Source organism: Tenrec ecaudatus, chromosome 8 (assembly GCF_050624435.1).
Source record: "Tenrec ecaudatus isolate mTenEca1 chromosome 8, mTenEca1.hap1, whole genome shotgun sequence".
NCBI lineage: Eukaryota > Metazoa > Chordata > Mammalia > Afrosoricida > Tenrecidae > Tenrec > Tenrec ecaudatus.
This window is the reverse complement of record NC_134537.1, coordinates 141,051,785-141,068,258: the sequence shown is the minus strand read 5'-3', so window position 1 is coordinate 141,068,258 and position 16,474 is coordinate 141,051,785. Positions and strand designations below refer to the sequence as shown.

At 45.1% G+C, this 16,474-nt stretch overlaps 1 protein-coding gene and 1 pseudogene across 3 annotated transcripts in view; one reads left to right on the top strand and one right to left on the bottom strand.

Annotated features, from left to right (window-relative positions):
- SFXN5 (sideroflexin 5) overlaps window positions 1–16,474 on the bottom strand; it is a 130,436-nt gene that overhangs the window by 80,319 nt on the left and 33,643 nt on the right. For all 3 annotated transcript variants that reach the window (XM_075556954.1, XM_075556956.1, XM_075556955.1), the window contains exon 3: window positions 15,900–15,977. In XM_075556954.1, coding sequence (XP_075413069.1) covers window positions 15,900–15,977 — 78 coding nt within the window. The remainder of the gene's footprint in view (window positions 1–15,899; window positions 15,978–16,474) is intronic.
- LOC142454508 (cytochrome c oxidase assembly factor 6 homolog pseudogene) lies at window positions 9,760–10,241 on the top strand (annotated as a pseudogene).

Here is a 16,474-nt window from a genome sequence, read left to right as displayed (position 1 = left end):
CCATGTGGAGACCTCTGCCAGTGCTGAGATGCTTACAATGCCACTGGATCCACAAGACTTCCTACCCACTGGCCTGTGATCTTCCTGCATTAGGTGTCATTGCATGTGTGTGTGTGTCTGAAGAGGACTTTATAGATTGGTATTGGACATATGGGCTAATATCGGACTGATGGACTTGATCTGGACTGGGCTGGGATGTTTTCTCAAAATTCAATTGCTCTTGTACACCAAGCTCTTTCCTATACACATAGGAGAGAGTCTATGCATTTGTTTGTCTAGTCTACCCGGACCAACACATCAACTGCTATAACATAGTTCATAAAGACCATGTTCCACATCCTAGTTTGGTGGGTAGTACCTGGGATCTGAAAAGCTTGTGAAAGCTCAGCTCAGGTACAGGTGTTGGTTTCTACTTGTCTGGAGGAAAAGAGGGTGACAGAGGGGGGAGGGAGAAAGAAAGAAAGAAGGAAGGAAACCAGAGGTTGACCTAAGAACTGGCCCACAGGACCAAAAACTCACAAGAGCCATGGCCTCATCGACCCTGAGATGAGAAGAACCGGAAGGCGCATGGCAACCAGGGATATCATACAAAGACCTGGGCGGAAATGAAGAAGAATGTGTGACACATCTCCAAACCTAAAAAGGACTAATCAGACCGAGAGAGACTAGGGGAACCCTGAGACGGGAGTCCCGGGTACCCTTTGAACTTGGAACAGAAGTCCCTCTCAGTGGTCACTTTTCATCTAAATACCAGAGTGGCTTACAAAATAAACAGTGTCACCCATGAGCGCTGTGTTTGCTCAGACAATCGGCTGTTTGAGACCAGCTTCTACACTAACACACCGATGATGAGGTGGTGAGGAGGCGCGGGGGGATAGACGAGTAAGACCAGCACAAACAGAATGGAACTCAGTGAAGGTTGACACATTATGAAACAGTATCACAGAACAATCTGTATAAAAATTGCTGTCTACAGCAGAGAAGAGGGCAGGGGGAGACATCAGACAGTGTGATATATGAAAAAAATATATATATGAATGATGAAGGGTTCATGAGGTAGGGGGGAGTGGGGAGGGGGAAAATGAGCAGCAGATATTAACAGCTCAAGTAGAAGGCAAATGTTTTGAGAATGATGATGGCAACAAATGTACATATGTTTTTGACACAATGTATGGATGTATGGATTGTGATAAGAATTGTACGAGCACCCAATAAAATGATTTTTTTAATTACTGTCTACAACACACAAAAAATAATTGTTTAAAGAAAAAGAAATAGCAAGGAAGCTTTAAAAAAAAATTTTTTAAGGCAACCGGTGGCTGGTGACCTGCCAGTTTTGAGGTTTCTTTGGGTTCACTGGGGCAAGGTGGACCCTCTTCAAGACACAGGCCTGTCTTCTACCTTCCTCCAGGTCTGGGCAGAGGAAACCTGGCAGAAGGCAGGAGGGTCAGGGCTGGGGCCGGGGTGCATTTAAATCAGGCGTTCTCCATGCTGGCTCCACATGAGGATCTTCCAAGGCATCTTTCAGCACTTCCCCACAGCCCTCGAGCTGTTGACGAGGCACAGCCAGCCTGAGAGCCCGTTTTTAAAAGGAGCTCCTTCAGTTGCCTCCCACAATCACTAGAGGCAGCAAAGCGTGGTTTTCAGAGCTACATACATTGTCCCGGCTTCCGGCTTTGCAACTTGCACTTCCAGAGGTGAAGGAAGGGGAGTGAATGGGTGCTTCAGGAGGCTATGAGAGAGCACAATCTTTATCCAGCTTGATGGGTAGTCACGGCTAATGTCTAAGGCTGCGACATCGAGAAACATCAAGAAAGAGCTAATTTCTGCAATGGCTACATCAAGAAATGGAGAAAACGAACTGGCCGGCAGCTCCCTGGGGTCCCAAGACTAGCTCTTTACAGGATCAGAAAGCCTCGCCTTTCTCCGGCAGGGCAGCTGATGGTTTTAAACTGCCGACCTCGGAGTTAGCCGTCAGATGTGTAACCGCTATGCTACCAGGGCTCTTTTTCCAGGGAGGAAAGGCGTATCTAATTGCTTCTGGAGGGATAAAGCCAAGAGAGCCCTCCGGAGCCATTTTGACTCTGTGGAGTCTCCATGTGTCAGAATCAAGTCAAGGCAACGGGCCCGATCCGCTGGGGAGACCCTGGGTGAAGTTAGTGGTTAACATGCTCAGCTACTGACCAAAGTGTTGGGTCTGGGTCCTCCCAGAGGCCCCTGGGAAGAAAGGCCTGCTGACTGACTTCTGAATGTGGAGCTCAGGTCGACTCAGACTCGCCTGAGGTCCTATGGGCCAGAGTCCATTCGCTTGCAATGGGTGTGGCTTTGTGCTTGGCTCAGCCCACTGAGAAAGAGTTCCTCCTTCAGTAGGGCTTCCCCCTAAGTGTGGTCCCAGGCCAGCAGCCACCTGGAAACGTGCTGAGCATGTAGGTTCTTGGGCCCCTTGCTAGACTGCGGAGCCCAGCAACGCCTGCTGTGACAAGGCCTGCGGCGTATTCCGGTGCTTGCGCAAGTTACAGGAGAAAAGCATGGCAGCTTTCCTGAACATCCCGGTCTGGGAAACTCTTTGAGGCACTCGACTCTGTCTCATGGGTCACGGTGAGCCAGGGCCAACTGCATGAGGACGGGTTTGTTCCTTGGTGTGAATCCTGGAGGAGGGCTCTGACGCTGAGCTAGTGTGCAAAGGCTAGTGGGGAAAGACTCCTCCCCACCCCTACCCAGGAGGCTACAAGCAAGTCTCGTTTTCGACATCAGCTGGGCACACTGGGGATCAGGGTCCTCAGCTGCCATCACAGCCAAGAGGGCGATCGCGGCAAAAGTATGAAGGACGGTCTCTGAGCAGACAGCTACTACAGCCTTCAACTTTTTAAGTTTCAATCCACGTCCTTAGGAAGGAGGAGAATCTGAGCTCTCGAACCGATAATTTATAAAATTCCAGCACCCCAATTTCAACCACCACCACCACAAAATCACAAGGCATAGAAATAGGAAGGATGGACCCGTCAAAAGAAAGGAGGGGAGCGGCCAGAAAGGCGGCCACCTCCTCGACCGTCATGCACCGCACGTTCGTGGGGAGCCTGGTGCTAGACCATTCGTAGATGACCTGCTTCTGGGTCGGGGTTTCATACGTAGCAGAGCAGCTCCCTCGCTACGATCTATTGAAAGTCAGCCCTCCACACAAGGGCTTGTTAGATAGATAGATAGATAGATAGATAGATAGATAGATAGATAGATAGATAGATAGATAGATAAATGTTTTAAAGGGAAAAATGATTTTTTAAAAACCAGCCCAGTGGAAACCTAGATAATGAACAAACTAGAAGAATTTAAAATATTATTTCTCAAGATGTTCAAAGAACTATAAGGAACTAGGAAAGTAGTGTATGAACAAAATGATTCTGTTAACAAAGATTTAGTCACTATAAAAGGGAATCACATAGGACTATTGAAGCTGAAAGATATAACAATTGGAAGGAAAAAAAAAGTTGACTGGATGGACCAAAAAGCAGATGTGGGTTCATAGACCAGTGGTTCTCAACCTTCCTAAGCTGCAACCCTTTAATACAGTTCCTCAAGTTGGGGTAACCCCAAACATAAAATTATTTTTGCTGGTACTTCATCGCAATAATTTTGCTACTGCTATGAATTGGGTGACCCCTATGAAAGGGTCATTTGACCCCCAACGGGGTCATAACCTACAGGCTGAGAACCGCTGTTATAGAAGAATGCGTGAACTAGAAGCTAGGAAAAAAATCTATATTAGTGAATCTAGGAATAATAACAAAAATAAATGAAGAAGAGTGAACAGAGTCAAAGGAACTTGTGGGACACCACCAAGCAAACCAGTGTCTATAATAGAAGTTCACAAGGAAAAGAGAGAATAAAAAAGAACAGAAAAAAAAATGCAAAGGAATAATGGCAGAGCACTTCTGAAATACGATTAAAGACTGAAGCTACACAATTAAAACTGCGAACAAACTCCCAGGGGGATGCCCCCCAGGAGCCCCCCCGCCCCCCGCCCGACACCCAACACACATTACAATAAAATTCTGAAAAAGAATCCTGAGGGTGGCTGGAGGAGGAAAATACTCACAAACAAGGAATCCTGAGTGAGAGTGAGGGTTCGCGCTTCTAAGGAACACGGGGGCCAGAAGGCAACAGAATGACATGCTCAAAACGCCAAAGAAACGAACTGCCGACCAAGAACGCTATTCCAGAAAAGGGTCCTTCAAAAATGAGGACACAATTTAACCTCCCCAGATAAACAAAAGAAGCAGGACATTACAATAGATGTGCTCTATAATACATACCAGAGGGGACCGGCCTCAACCCCAGCTACGTCGACTCCCCCACCTGAGAAGATTGCACTCCAGAAGACAGCACTGAAGATACAGCCCACGGAGAGCAGTGAGTCTGCCCAGACCACACAGGAGCAGCGAGAGAGAGAGAAACATCCTGGCCCACCAACCCCAAGGACAACACCCCTGTTTAGAGCAGCCAAGGCAGAGAGGACCATAGGGCCGGTCCCAAAACGAGAAATCACTTCCCCTCACTGACCCACAGTGCTGCAGGGGACAGCACTGGACATACAGTGTGGAAATTGTGCCTGGTCCGAACCCACACACACACACCAGGGTGTAACACAAAGGAAGTCCAACAGAGCAGCAAGGCGGGGAGCAATACAAGTCCTCAAGGAATCCCCAAGTAGACTTAAGACCCAGAGGGCAGGGCTTGGCACCACATTAGATGAGTCACATAAGGGTCAGCAGACAGACCTGGAACTATTTATAAACACCCCCTTTTTTCTTCTTCCTTTTTCATGTCTATCTATATAAGATAGACAAGATAAACAATCCCAAGGAGAAACAACAGGACCAATGGTTCCAGGAGGACAGGGGAAAGGGGGAGGTGGGGGAAAGAAAGGGGGGAGCCAACAAACCCAGGGACAAGGGAACAACAAGAGATCTAAAATCAATGACAAGGAGAGTGTGAAATTCCTGGTGGGGTTTGATCAAATGCAAAGAGGAATTACTGAGATCCAAATGAAGGTTGAACTTAATAGTGGGACAGAAGTAAAGTAAAAGGAAATAGAGGAAAGAGCTAGGAGGCAAAAGACATGTATACATACATGTATATGCAAGTATATTAATATATAATGACAAGGATATAGGTCTGTGTATATACATTTATATGTTAAGTACCAAGGTAACAGATGGACACTGGGCCTCTAATAAGTCCTCTCTCAATGCAAGAACACTGTTTAATAACCTGGCATTCTGTGATGCTCACCTTCCTGACACAATCATTGAAGTCAAAATGGGTACATAAGCAAATATGGTGGAGAAAGCTGATGGTGCCTGGCTATTAGAAGATATAGTGACTGGGTCTTCAAGTCTTGAAGTTAACCAAGCAGCCATCTTGCTGAGAAGCAACAAAGCCCACATGGAGGAAGCATGCCAACCTGTGTGATCCAGAGGAGTCAACGGGATCAGGTATCAGAAGACCCAAAACAAACAATCATATAGATGAGAAAGAGGGGGTGGTGGTCAGAATGCAGACCCAAAGCCCATCTGTAGACAACTGGACATCCCCTCACAGAAGGGTCACAAGGAAGGGACAAGTCAGCCAGGGTGCAGTACAGGACCAACAAAACACACAACTTTCCTCGAGTTCTTTAATGTTTCTTCCTCCCCACTATCATGACCCCAGTTCTACCTTACAAATCTGGCTACACCGGAGCATGTACACTGGTACAGCTAAGAGCTCTCGACACACAGAATCCAGAACAATAATGGGAGTAGCAATACCATGAGGAAGAAGTGGGAGAAAGGGGACCGATCGCAATGATCAATGTATAAAAACCCTCCTACCGGCTGAGGGGGGCAAACAGCAGAAACGTGGGTAAAGGGAGACTGGGGATGGTGTAAGATATGAAAATAATAATTTATCATTATCAAAGCTTCATGATGGTGGGAGGGAGGGAAAAAAGAGGAGCTGATGCCAAGGACTCAAGTAGAAAGAAAATGTTTTGAAAATGATGATGACAACATATGTACAAACATGCTTGGTACAATTGATGTCTATATTGTTATAAGATCTGTAAGACTCCCCTCCCCAATAAAATGATTTATAAAAAAATTTTTTTAAAGGAAATCTTGAGGTTATCATAAAAAAAAAAAAACACTACACAGAAACTCAAAACTACACGACAAAGGAAAAAAATCGCCTCTGAAAAAAGCAATTTTGTGCGCAAATGTAAGGGCCAACTTTGTGGTATTTTTGATTTGTAACACTTCTGGTTACATCGTACGTGATTTAAAATGACACATGCATGAAAGATAGCTAGAAATCTGCCTTATTGGGCGCATAGAACGTAAATATGCACATTGTGATAACAATGTGGGAGAGGAAGAATACATAGAAATGGAGTGTTGTCTGCTACTGGTATCAATTTGAGTTAGATTGTAATGAATTTAGAATGTCAAATATAATCCCCATGGTAACCAAAAGAAAGCAGCTGGAAAACATACACAAAAGGAAAAGAGAAGTAAAATGGTTCTGTACCAAGAACCAACTGAACACAAAAGAAATGACATAGAAGCAAAAGAGAAACGGCAGCAGGGGCTCTTACCTACCAGAAATTACTCTAACCACGAACGAGCCCTGCAATCGAAAGGCAAGTACAGGTGGAATAAAGAAAGGTGACCCATCTACATAAGGAAATGTGATCCTACTATAAGCTGTTTACAAGAGACACGTTTTAAGCCCCCAAGAACAAAAAGGTTGAATACGAATGGATGAAAAAAGGAACCGTGCAAATGGTTACCAAATGGTCAGTCATAATACATTTTATACCAAAATCTGCTATGAGTAAAAAACAAGGATATATGGCAAAAAGATTCAAGTCACTAAGAGGATATAATAATTATAAATACAAAAAAAATAAAATAAAAATTATAAATACATACACACTTAACATCAGTCATCAAATTTATGATGCAAACAATTGGCAGAATTGAAGGGAGAAATAGATAGTTCTAAAATCATAGTTGGAGACTTCAACACAACACTTTCAAAAATCCACATTTAATCTTTATTAGTAATCTTCAAGTCTTCTTCATACTTAGACTCATGTAGTTATCTCGTGGTTCAAAATCAGAAAAGACATCTGTCGGGGCTGTATCTTTCATCCTTTCTTTATACTTATTCGCTCTGTATGCTGACACATAATCTGAGAAGCTGGGCTATATGAAGAAGAAGGCATGAGGAAGGCTCATTAACAGCCTGCAACATGCAGATAATACAACTTTGTTTGCTGAAAGTGAGTGAACACTTATGTCAACAAGTTAGACAGCCTGTAGGAAGTGGACAAACTCCTCAGGACACACAACATGCTTCAATGACTGAAGACTATTCTACAGACCCATCGGAAACAACTTCCCAGCCAAAAAGAATTCAAGAACCAGTGCTTTCACCGGGAAATTCTACCTAATATTTAAAGAACTAACACCAGTCCTCCTCAAACTCTTCCTACAAGCAGAAAAGGAACCTTTTCTAAACTTTCCAACTCATCCCAGAAGTCCAGATGAATATAAACGGAAAACTGCTCGACATTATACTACCAAACCAAATCTAACAGCGTAATAAAAGATTCTATACCACACTGAGAGGGATTTATCCCAGAAATGCAAGGGTAGTTTCAAATAGGAAACTGGTCAATACAATCCATAATATCATGAAAGGGAAACACTGACAAGATCATCTCAATTATAATACAGAAGCCTCACTTGACAAGATCCAACATCCTTTCATGATAAAAACACTCAGCAAACTGAATAGAGTGAAAACTCCTTCACATGAGAAGCCAGACAACCCACTGCCTTCAAGTGGATTCCTACCTAGGGGACCTTATGTCGGAATTCTGTGTCGTTTGACAAAAGCAAAGCTCAGCTTTGCCCAGCTGAGTGAGTAGCTGGTGCTTTTGAACCGCCCATTTTGCAATTAGCAGCCCAAAGCCTAACCCACTGTGCCACCAAGCCTCCCTAACATGATAAAAGGTATTAATTACAAGCCACAGCTAACATCAAGCTTTCCCTGGAAGATCAAGAACAAGACAAAGGCGGTCACTTGCACTTCTCTACAAAGCCTTACGGTAGAAGAGAATATCCAGTCCGAGTAAGTGGACAAGAAAAGGAAATGAAAGGTATCTAGAGCTGAAAAGCCGTCAAATGATCTCTATCCACAGGGGACACGATCCTCTACATAGAATTTCCTAACGAAGCCACAAGAAGTCTACAAGAAATAATAAAGGAATCTAGCCAAGTTGCAGGGTAAAATATCGATACACAAAACACAATTGTATTTCTATGCCATCAGTGAACAATGTGGAAATTGAGGAGCAATGTGGAACAAAAAGGAAATTAAGAAAATAAGAGAAATTTACAATAGCATCTGGAAGGATACATTTAGCCCAGAGGCCAGGCTTGCTTGTATAGTGAAACATTGCTGAAGGAAATGTTAAAGTCCTAAGTATATATAAAGACATAATCAGGGATTTGAACACTTAATATTGTTAAGATGTCAGTAATACCCAAAGCAATCTATACACTCAATGCAATTTGTATAAAAATTCCAACAGGACTTTTTGCAGACATGGAAAAGTTGACCCTCAAATTCATATGAAATTGCGAGGGTCTCCACATAGCCAAAGCAATCTTGAAAGTAAACAACAAGCTGGAAGGACTCGCATTTCTAGATTTCAATCATCTATAAAGCTACAGTCATCAAAACAGTGTAGTGCTGAAATAAGTACAAATATATAGACCAGGAAAATAGAGCTGAGAATCTAGATATAAACTTGTAAATATATGGCCTACTGGTATTTTAAAAGCATGTCAAGTCCGTTCAGCATGGGCAACAAATGGTGCTGGGACCATTGGATCTCCACATGCAAAAGAATGAATTGCCCCCTCAACTCAAAAGAGACAGTGGCCAAATATAAGGACCCAAAGTCACAAGACTCTCAGAACAAAGCACAGGGGTATTAGAGCCCCAGGGCCCAGATTTTAGACAGGACACCGAAGCAACAAAATCCCAAACTCACTGTTGTCAAGTCAATGCCAACTCGCAGTCGGAATTGCCTGTAAGGCAGAGTGCAACTGCTCACGTGAGATTCTGAGCCCTGCTGTGTAGTGGTTCTCATTGGGCTGCTATCCACATGGTCAGCAGGTCGAAACCACCAGCAGCTCTGGGGGAGAAAGACTGGCTTTACACTCCCTTAAACAGTTATAGTCTCAGACACCCACAGTCGGAGTCACTATGAGTCAGCATTGACTCAATGGCATCGAGTGTTTTGGAAATCTTTACAAGAGTTGAAAGTCTCATCTGGTGGATTCGAACTGCTGACCTTTGCAGTGCAAAGCATAAGCCGCAAACCCACCAGGACTCTGCAAAAGTAAAAAATAAAAGAAGAAGAAGAAAGAAAGAAAAATCATACTATGGAAATGAAAAACTTTTGTGCATTAAAAGACTTTCTCAGGAAAGTGAAAAATGTCAACCCTCTACCCGAGTCACAATAAAAAGTTTATTTATAAAAAGGAAGGAAGAAAGTGAAGAGGTATGCATTTACTATCAAGAATATATTAAGAGGGGAACCGAGCGATTGATTGCGGGAGGTGAACCTCGGAAGCCCGTGTTGTCGAGTTGATGGTAGAGAGGTCTTTGGACGCGATTAGCCCTGCACTGCGCCGAGACCGGACGAGCTTGATCCCACTGGGAATGGCAGCCCCGTCTATGAAAGAAAGGCAGGCTTGCTGGGGAGCCCGAGATGAGTACTGGAAGTGTTTAGATGAGAGCACGGAGGATGCGTCTCAGTGCGAGAAGTTAAGAAGCTCATTTGAATCGAATTGCCCCCAGCAATGGATAAAATATTTTGATAAAAGAAGAGACTACTTAAAATTCAAAGAAAAATTTGAAGCAGGACAATTCCAGTCTTCAAAAACAACCACAAATTCCTAGACTGTACCTGAACTTTTCACAAAACTTGACTGTACATACAAAGCTCTGTTAACCTTAAGGACAATAGTAATTACAGTGCTATTTGAATTAAGGTAAATATCAATACTTGTCCTCTATAAAGGACTCTTAATAACTAAAGTGATCAAATAACAGGATTCATTCAGACTATGAATAATTGAAATAAATGGTGTAAAATTTATTGTGTTTAAAAAGCCTATATTTTAAGAAAAATAAAAACACAATACTTATTTTATTTTTTAAAAAAAGAATATATTAAGAATCCACAGAAAGGGCCAAAAGCACAGTTAAAATATGAGTAAATGACTTGAAAAGACTGTCTCCCAAAGAAGCTACACAAATGGCCAGTGTGCACATGAAAAGATACCCCACGTCATTAGTCACTAGGAAATACAAATAAAACCTACAGTGAGATGCCGCTTCCCACTCTCCCAGAAGGCTATTAGGAGAAAAATCGAAAATCATCCCTGTTTGTAAGGATGTTGCGCCTTGCTGGGGTGGGGATGTAGAATGGTGTCATGGTGTCGCTGTTAGGGAGACAGTGGCTGGTCTCTCAGAAAGCAACAGCGACATCTGTGCGTCACCGCCAATCACACCCACAGGTATATTCCCGAATGATGTCAAAGCAGAGGCGGTCATCACGTGCACACCAATGCTCACTGCAGTGTTCCCCGTGACGGTCCAGCGTGACTCCGTCCAACTGACTGTCCCTCAGCCACAATGGAAGTGCGGTTCTGATCCATGGTACAACATGGGGGGGAGGGGGTGCTTGAAGACATCATGCTGAGGGAAGTAAGTCAGCCACAAAAAAAGAAATATTGCAGCAACAAAGATAAATATTGCCTGATCTCATTAAAATAAGACTTTATTAGTAGCAAGGGGCGCAGGGGAGAAGGAAATGGGCAGGAGTGTTGACTTTCCGTTTGGGATTAGGAAAGCCCTTCGGAATGGGCTGTGGTAATCATTGTACAACATGGTGAATGTCATTCGTGTCCTTGAAAAACAGTTCAAAGGGCAAGTGCTTTGCTAGCTTACTTTTGACTAAAAAGTCATCAATCCCGTGAAAAGTGGCAAAGTTATGCATAAGAAAAACTTAAATGCAGCACCACGTCCGGGTATGAGCGAGTCAGATGGAAGCCTGCGGGACATGCACTAAGTATCCAGAGGAAAACAAGCTGGCAGGAGAGGCAGGAAGGAGAAGGATCTCTCTCCTGGGGTCAGATGGTCTAAAATGAGAGGCCCGCCTGCCTGATGGTAGACCAGGGAGACTCAGGTCTGACTCTCAGCATGTGGGCAGGACCCAGGAGCCGCCCTGATGTAGAAGTGGCAGCAGACATCACCCACTAGTCCCCCAAACAAAACCACACTCACTGCCATCAAGGCAGTGGCAACTCATAGCAACCCTACAGGGCAGGTCGCACTGCCCCTGAGAGTTTCTGAGATGGTGACGCTGATCAGGGAAAAGTATTGTCTTTCTCCCTTGGAGCTGACTTTGCAGTACATGTCCCTACCAGTTCAGAATTGGCGAGTAGTTTGAACTTCCATAAATCTGCAACCAGGTTCACAGTGAAGATCCACTTGGGATGCGAAGCAGTCAGTGGTGGTGGGGGCAAGAGGCAGGCAATAAGATACACTGGCTGGTCCACTCAGACTGAGAAGCTAAGACGGGGAGGCCCCGTTGTCTGTCTTCTTGTTACTGGCATCTCTACTTTAAACCAAAATGCCTGATATTTTCTGGGCTCAACCCACCTCCCTATGCCTCTAGCTGAACACCAAAGGAGCAGGTGTGAGCCCCTGAGACCTCCAGGCTGCAGCCACAAACCAGCTTGGAGATTAGACTTTGAGGCTTGCTTGATTTCCCAATTTAGGGACAGGAGGGGTGGGGGAGAGGGGACAGTCTGGGTGAGAAGTATCTTGGGACCATGCAGAAGGTTTGCTGGTTCCTGAAATGGCCAGCATCTTTGCTGAGCTGACATCTGAACCCACAGACACCTCAGAGCAGGAGTGGCAGAGGGTAGACTCCAACCTGCTGTAAGGAGAGGTTGGTGCAGGAGCCTTGCCTGCTCCTGCTAGGGGTTGGGGGACACCCCCTCCTCCAGGACCTCCCTGAGGAGGCACTACTCAGACATACTCCCAGCCTGCTCACTCCCTGCCCTCTGCCCCCTTCCAGGATGCTTCGCCAAACCTCCTAAGGCAGACAAGACAGAGCTTGTGGGAAATGACCTCCAGAAGGTAGTTCGGGCCTGAAGGGGATCCTTCGGCAAGGCAAAGATGCCGCTACAAAACAAAAAGCTCTTCCTAATTTACCAATCACAAGACTCCGTACCATTAATCTTGTTGTCATGGTTACTCCAGGTAACAGGTGTGTGCTACGAGGGGGACAACCTTGTGTTGCCCCTGCAATTTGGGGCGATTCATGTAATTTTCCTGAGGCTCTGCTTCCTCGTTTATAATACGGGGGTAACACATGTTCGTTTTCAAGGTTAGTGTGAAGGTGAAATAAATGCATTTGGTCGGCAAATATTTGGCGAGCACCTGCTACTAGGTTCTGAGCACTGCTCTGAGCCCCACAGCTGCAGTCGGGACCAGAGCAGATGAGCCTCTGCTTGTGGGGGAGCTTACATGACTGTGGAGGCAGACCCACAATAAGCCATAAACAGGTTAAAGAAGCCAGTTTCACCATGGAATCTCCAAGCGACGCAATGGTTAAGCCACTAACTGAAAGGCAGGCAGTCCGAAGCCACCCAGAGGCACCTTGGAAGAAAGGCCTGCCAACCTGTCTCTGACCGGTCACAGCTGTGAGCCGACGGAGGGAAGCCCTCCTCTCACACACGGGGACACCATGAGCTGGAGTCAACTCAACGGCACCTACGGTGGTTGGTGGGTAGTTGGTGGGCATGCCGTCGGGCACCAGGAGAAGTCGAAAAGGGCCAGGGCGACAGGAAGCACACGCAGTAGGAGCACAGTGGTGGCGGTTGATACTATCATTAGCTGGGGTCACCAGATCAGGCCTCAAGGGAAGGTGATGGGGGGGGGGAGATACCCAAGGAGGGGGTGAGCTTTACAGCTATCTGACCCCACAGGCAGCCCAAAGGCCTAGAGCGGTGGTTCTCAACCTGTGGGCCACGACCCCTTTACAGGTCGAACAACCCTTTCACAGGGGTCACCTGATTCACAACAGTAGCAAAATGACAGTTCTGAAGTAGCAACAAAAATAATTTTATGGTTGGGGGGGGGTCACCGCAACATGAGAAACTGTATGAAAGGATCCGGGCATGAGGAAGATTGAGAACCACTGGCCTAGAGGCAGAACTGAGCCCGCTTGCCATGTTTGAGCAAGGAGGTGTTTGGATAAGAACAGTAGATGATAAGATCAGAGAGAAACAAGCCATGTTAAGGATTTGGACTTTGACTCCGGATGGAGGGAGTGAGGGTGGGGGTGGGGGCATATAGAGTTTTATTAGAACAGTGGGTCTCAACAGGAGGTCGATTTTTATACCCAGAAGTTAACTCACAAGATCTGCCAGTTATTGTGGCCGGAGAGGAAGTGCTATCTTCATTCCAAAACCCAAACCAAACTCTTAATGATCCAACAGAACAGGGGCGAGGCTCCTCTGTGAGTTTCCAAGACTGTAAATTCTTATGGGAATAGAGATCCCTGAATTTCTCCCCCAGAGCAGGCAGTGGTTTTGAACTGCGGACCTTGTAGATCACAGCCCGATGCATAACCACTATGCCACCAGGCTCCTTCAGGGTACGGTCATGAAGGTTTTGCATCAAGTTGGCTGTACTAGTCCATACGGAATCTTTAGTAAAGATTATTACCAATCTTAAATCATCGAATGACATGTGATAAATATAGTTGCAAGTGGCTTAAATTTGATATGCCTTAGATTAGATTAGACTGAAAACAAAATTATTGTGAAAAATCTTTCTACGATGGATTACCACATTATTAGTTACAACATGATTAGTAACTGAGTGGAAGACACTTTAAATTGTTCCCCTTTTCTTTCCATTGCTACTTCATTCTCAAAAAAGTTATTGATTTAGGTTAGCAAATACTAATTATCACAATATTGTAGGTCAACCACCAGAATATTTGACAAAATCAGCGACTATAGACACACCAGCAGCAACTAAAACTGTGTTCTTGTAGAACAGGCAGACGACACCATGGAATTCAAGGCTCGTTGTAATTGAGGAACAATGAAAGCCCTGACAGGAGCACATGAACAGATCAGAAAGTAAATTAAATGTACTATTATTAAATGTACTAGTAAGATTACTATGAAGTTTACTAAATTTACAGTAAACTAAATTTCCACAGAACAAAGGAAGCGTGTACAAACTCCCAAGGCTCGGGAATGAAGTGGCGTCCGATTTCTCAGCTACACACGGGGTTGCCGTGAGCTAGAACCCACTCGATGGACGCTGGTGATGGTTTTTACCGAAAACCAGACGGCAACAGAGAAATCGCTTCGAAATGCTGAAGGACAATGATCGTCCATTTCAAACGGTCTCCTCTGTGGAGCTTGAAGAAGGATGAGTGCAGAATTACAATGTCTTACATCTAAAAGGGCTCAAACATTTTCTTCTCCTCTACTCCTTCCTTGGGAAATCACTCCAACAAGAGGTGCTCTAATAAAATTAACATGAAGCACAAAAAAATCAAGGAAGACCTGGAGCTTGGGACCCGGGAAAAAAATTTCACGGGGCAAAAAGTAGAACTGAAGAGGAATCTTCCGACTGAAGGGAGGGACCTAGACTATCAGCAGGCTGCTGGAAGGTTCTGCGAGAATAGAGAGACCGTCCGAAGGAAACTCTGCCAATGAAAAATGAGGCACCTATTACTCCTGAGAAGACGCACGATGAAAGAAGAGAAGAAATATAACCTGGCTACAAACAATGGAGCCTCAATTATACTATTATACTATTTGCATAACTGCACTCATATGATACCAAATACTGAGAGCTCCAAACACCATGGTCACTATGTTGGGAGGATGGGGCGGGGGGGGGGGGGGGAAGATGTGTACAGGGTGGGTGACGAGGAACCTTGCTGGTGTCGTAGGTAATGCATTAAGCTGCTGCCAGAGAAGTTAGCAGCTCCAGCGAACCCAGGCACCCACAGGGGAAAGGTGTAAAGATCGTCTCGGACCAGCCCACAGGGCCGTGCGACTCTGTCCCGATGAGGTGGAAGCGACTTCATGACGGAGTTTTGAGTGTTTTAAATAAGACAACTGAGTCCTCATTCACCACTACAGATCATTCAAAAACACCAAATTGAGAAATAGGGGGGAAAAAGTAAGTATATTTATTTTAACTACAGATCTCTGGCTAGAAAAAAAACATCTCTGAGTAGTTGCCTCTGGGAAACAGCAACGGGAAGTGGGCAGCTAACTGATCGTTTGCTCTGACAAGTGTATGCGTCCTGGCTGACTTTTTAAACTACACAGCTGCACTGCTTGGGAGGAAATCAATTACATTAATTAATTTTAACTTTAACTCTTTGTAGCCTATGAAAATAAAGAAGCACTCTGACCTATTAGCCAATGGCTTAGATTTTTCATGATGTAAATATTCCCATCCCAGCTGATTGATCCCAAGCTGTCCTTGGAGTTGAAGGTGGAAAGAGACGCACACCTAATCAGCTCTCGAGTGTCCTGTGGGCTCTTGCCTCATCCGCCCATGCTTCCCACCATACCCCGGATTCAGGAGGGAATCTGACTATCCCTTTCAAAGAGCCAGAAATCCACAGGAGAATGCCACAGTAGCAGACGTGATTGTTAAGGGAAGAGAGGGGAGTATGGCTGCATCTCCCCACCCCCACGTGCCACCGCACCCAGCTCTGGCAGATGTACCTGTTCATTGGTGACCCCAGGGCGCAAGGTCCCATGCTTGTAGTCCTCCAGCAGCTGCACAGCCTCCCGTAGACGTCTCTGTGGGGGAAACAAGGGACACTGAGGGCCACAGGTCCAGGACGCCTTTCCTTTGCAGGACCGCTCCCAGATCCATCAAGTACTGCGGTGTTTGTGAGCAAGGCCTTATGGGACCTGCATGAACCAGTATTCAATGCGTCCACCTGAATGTCCTTCCGCAGGAAGACGGCTCGATGTGCAGGGCATGAGCTGGCAATGTAAAACCTGACGTGTCGTAGCTCTCCATATGGTTCCATGACCATAGCTCTAAGATGTGGAATGAGAAAGGGAACTGACGAGTAATATGTCACATAAAATCCACACACAGAGAAAACAGTACATGTATCTTAAACTTCTATTGCAAATTAGGCGAAGGCTTACAGAACAGACCATCACTTTACATTCAACAATCCACACACATTCTGATTCACCTCATCCACAGAAATCCCCTCAGTGAATCCTTGCTTATCCCATTTCCATCCCCCTTTTCCTCACCCGAGGAATTCTGTCCTTGGGTA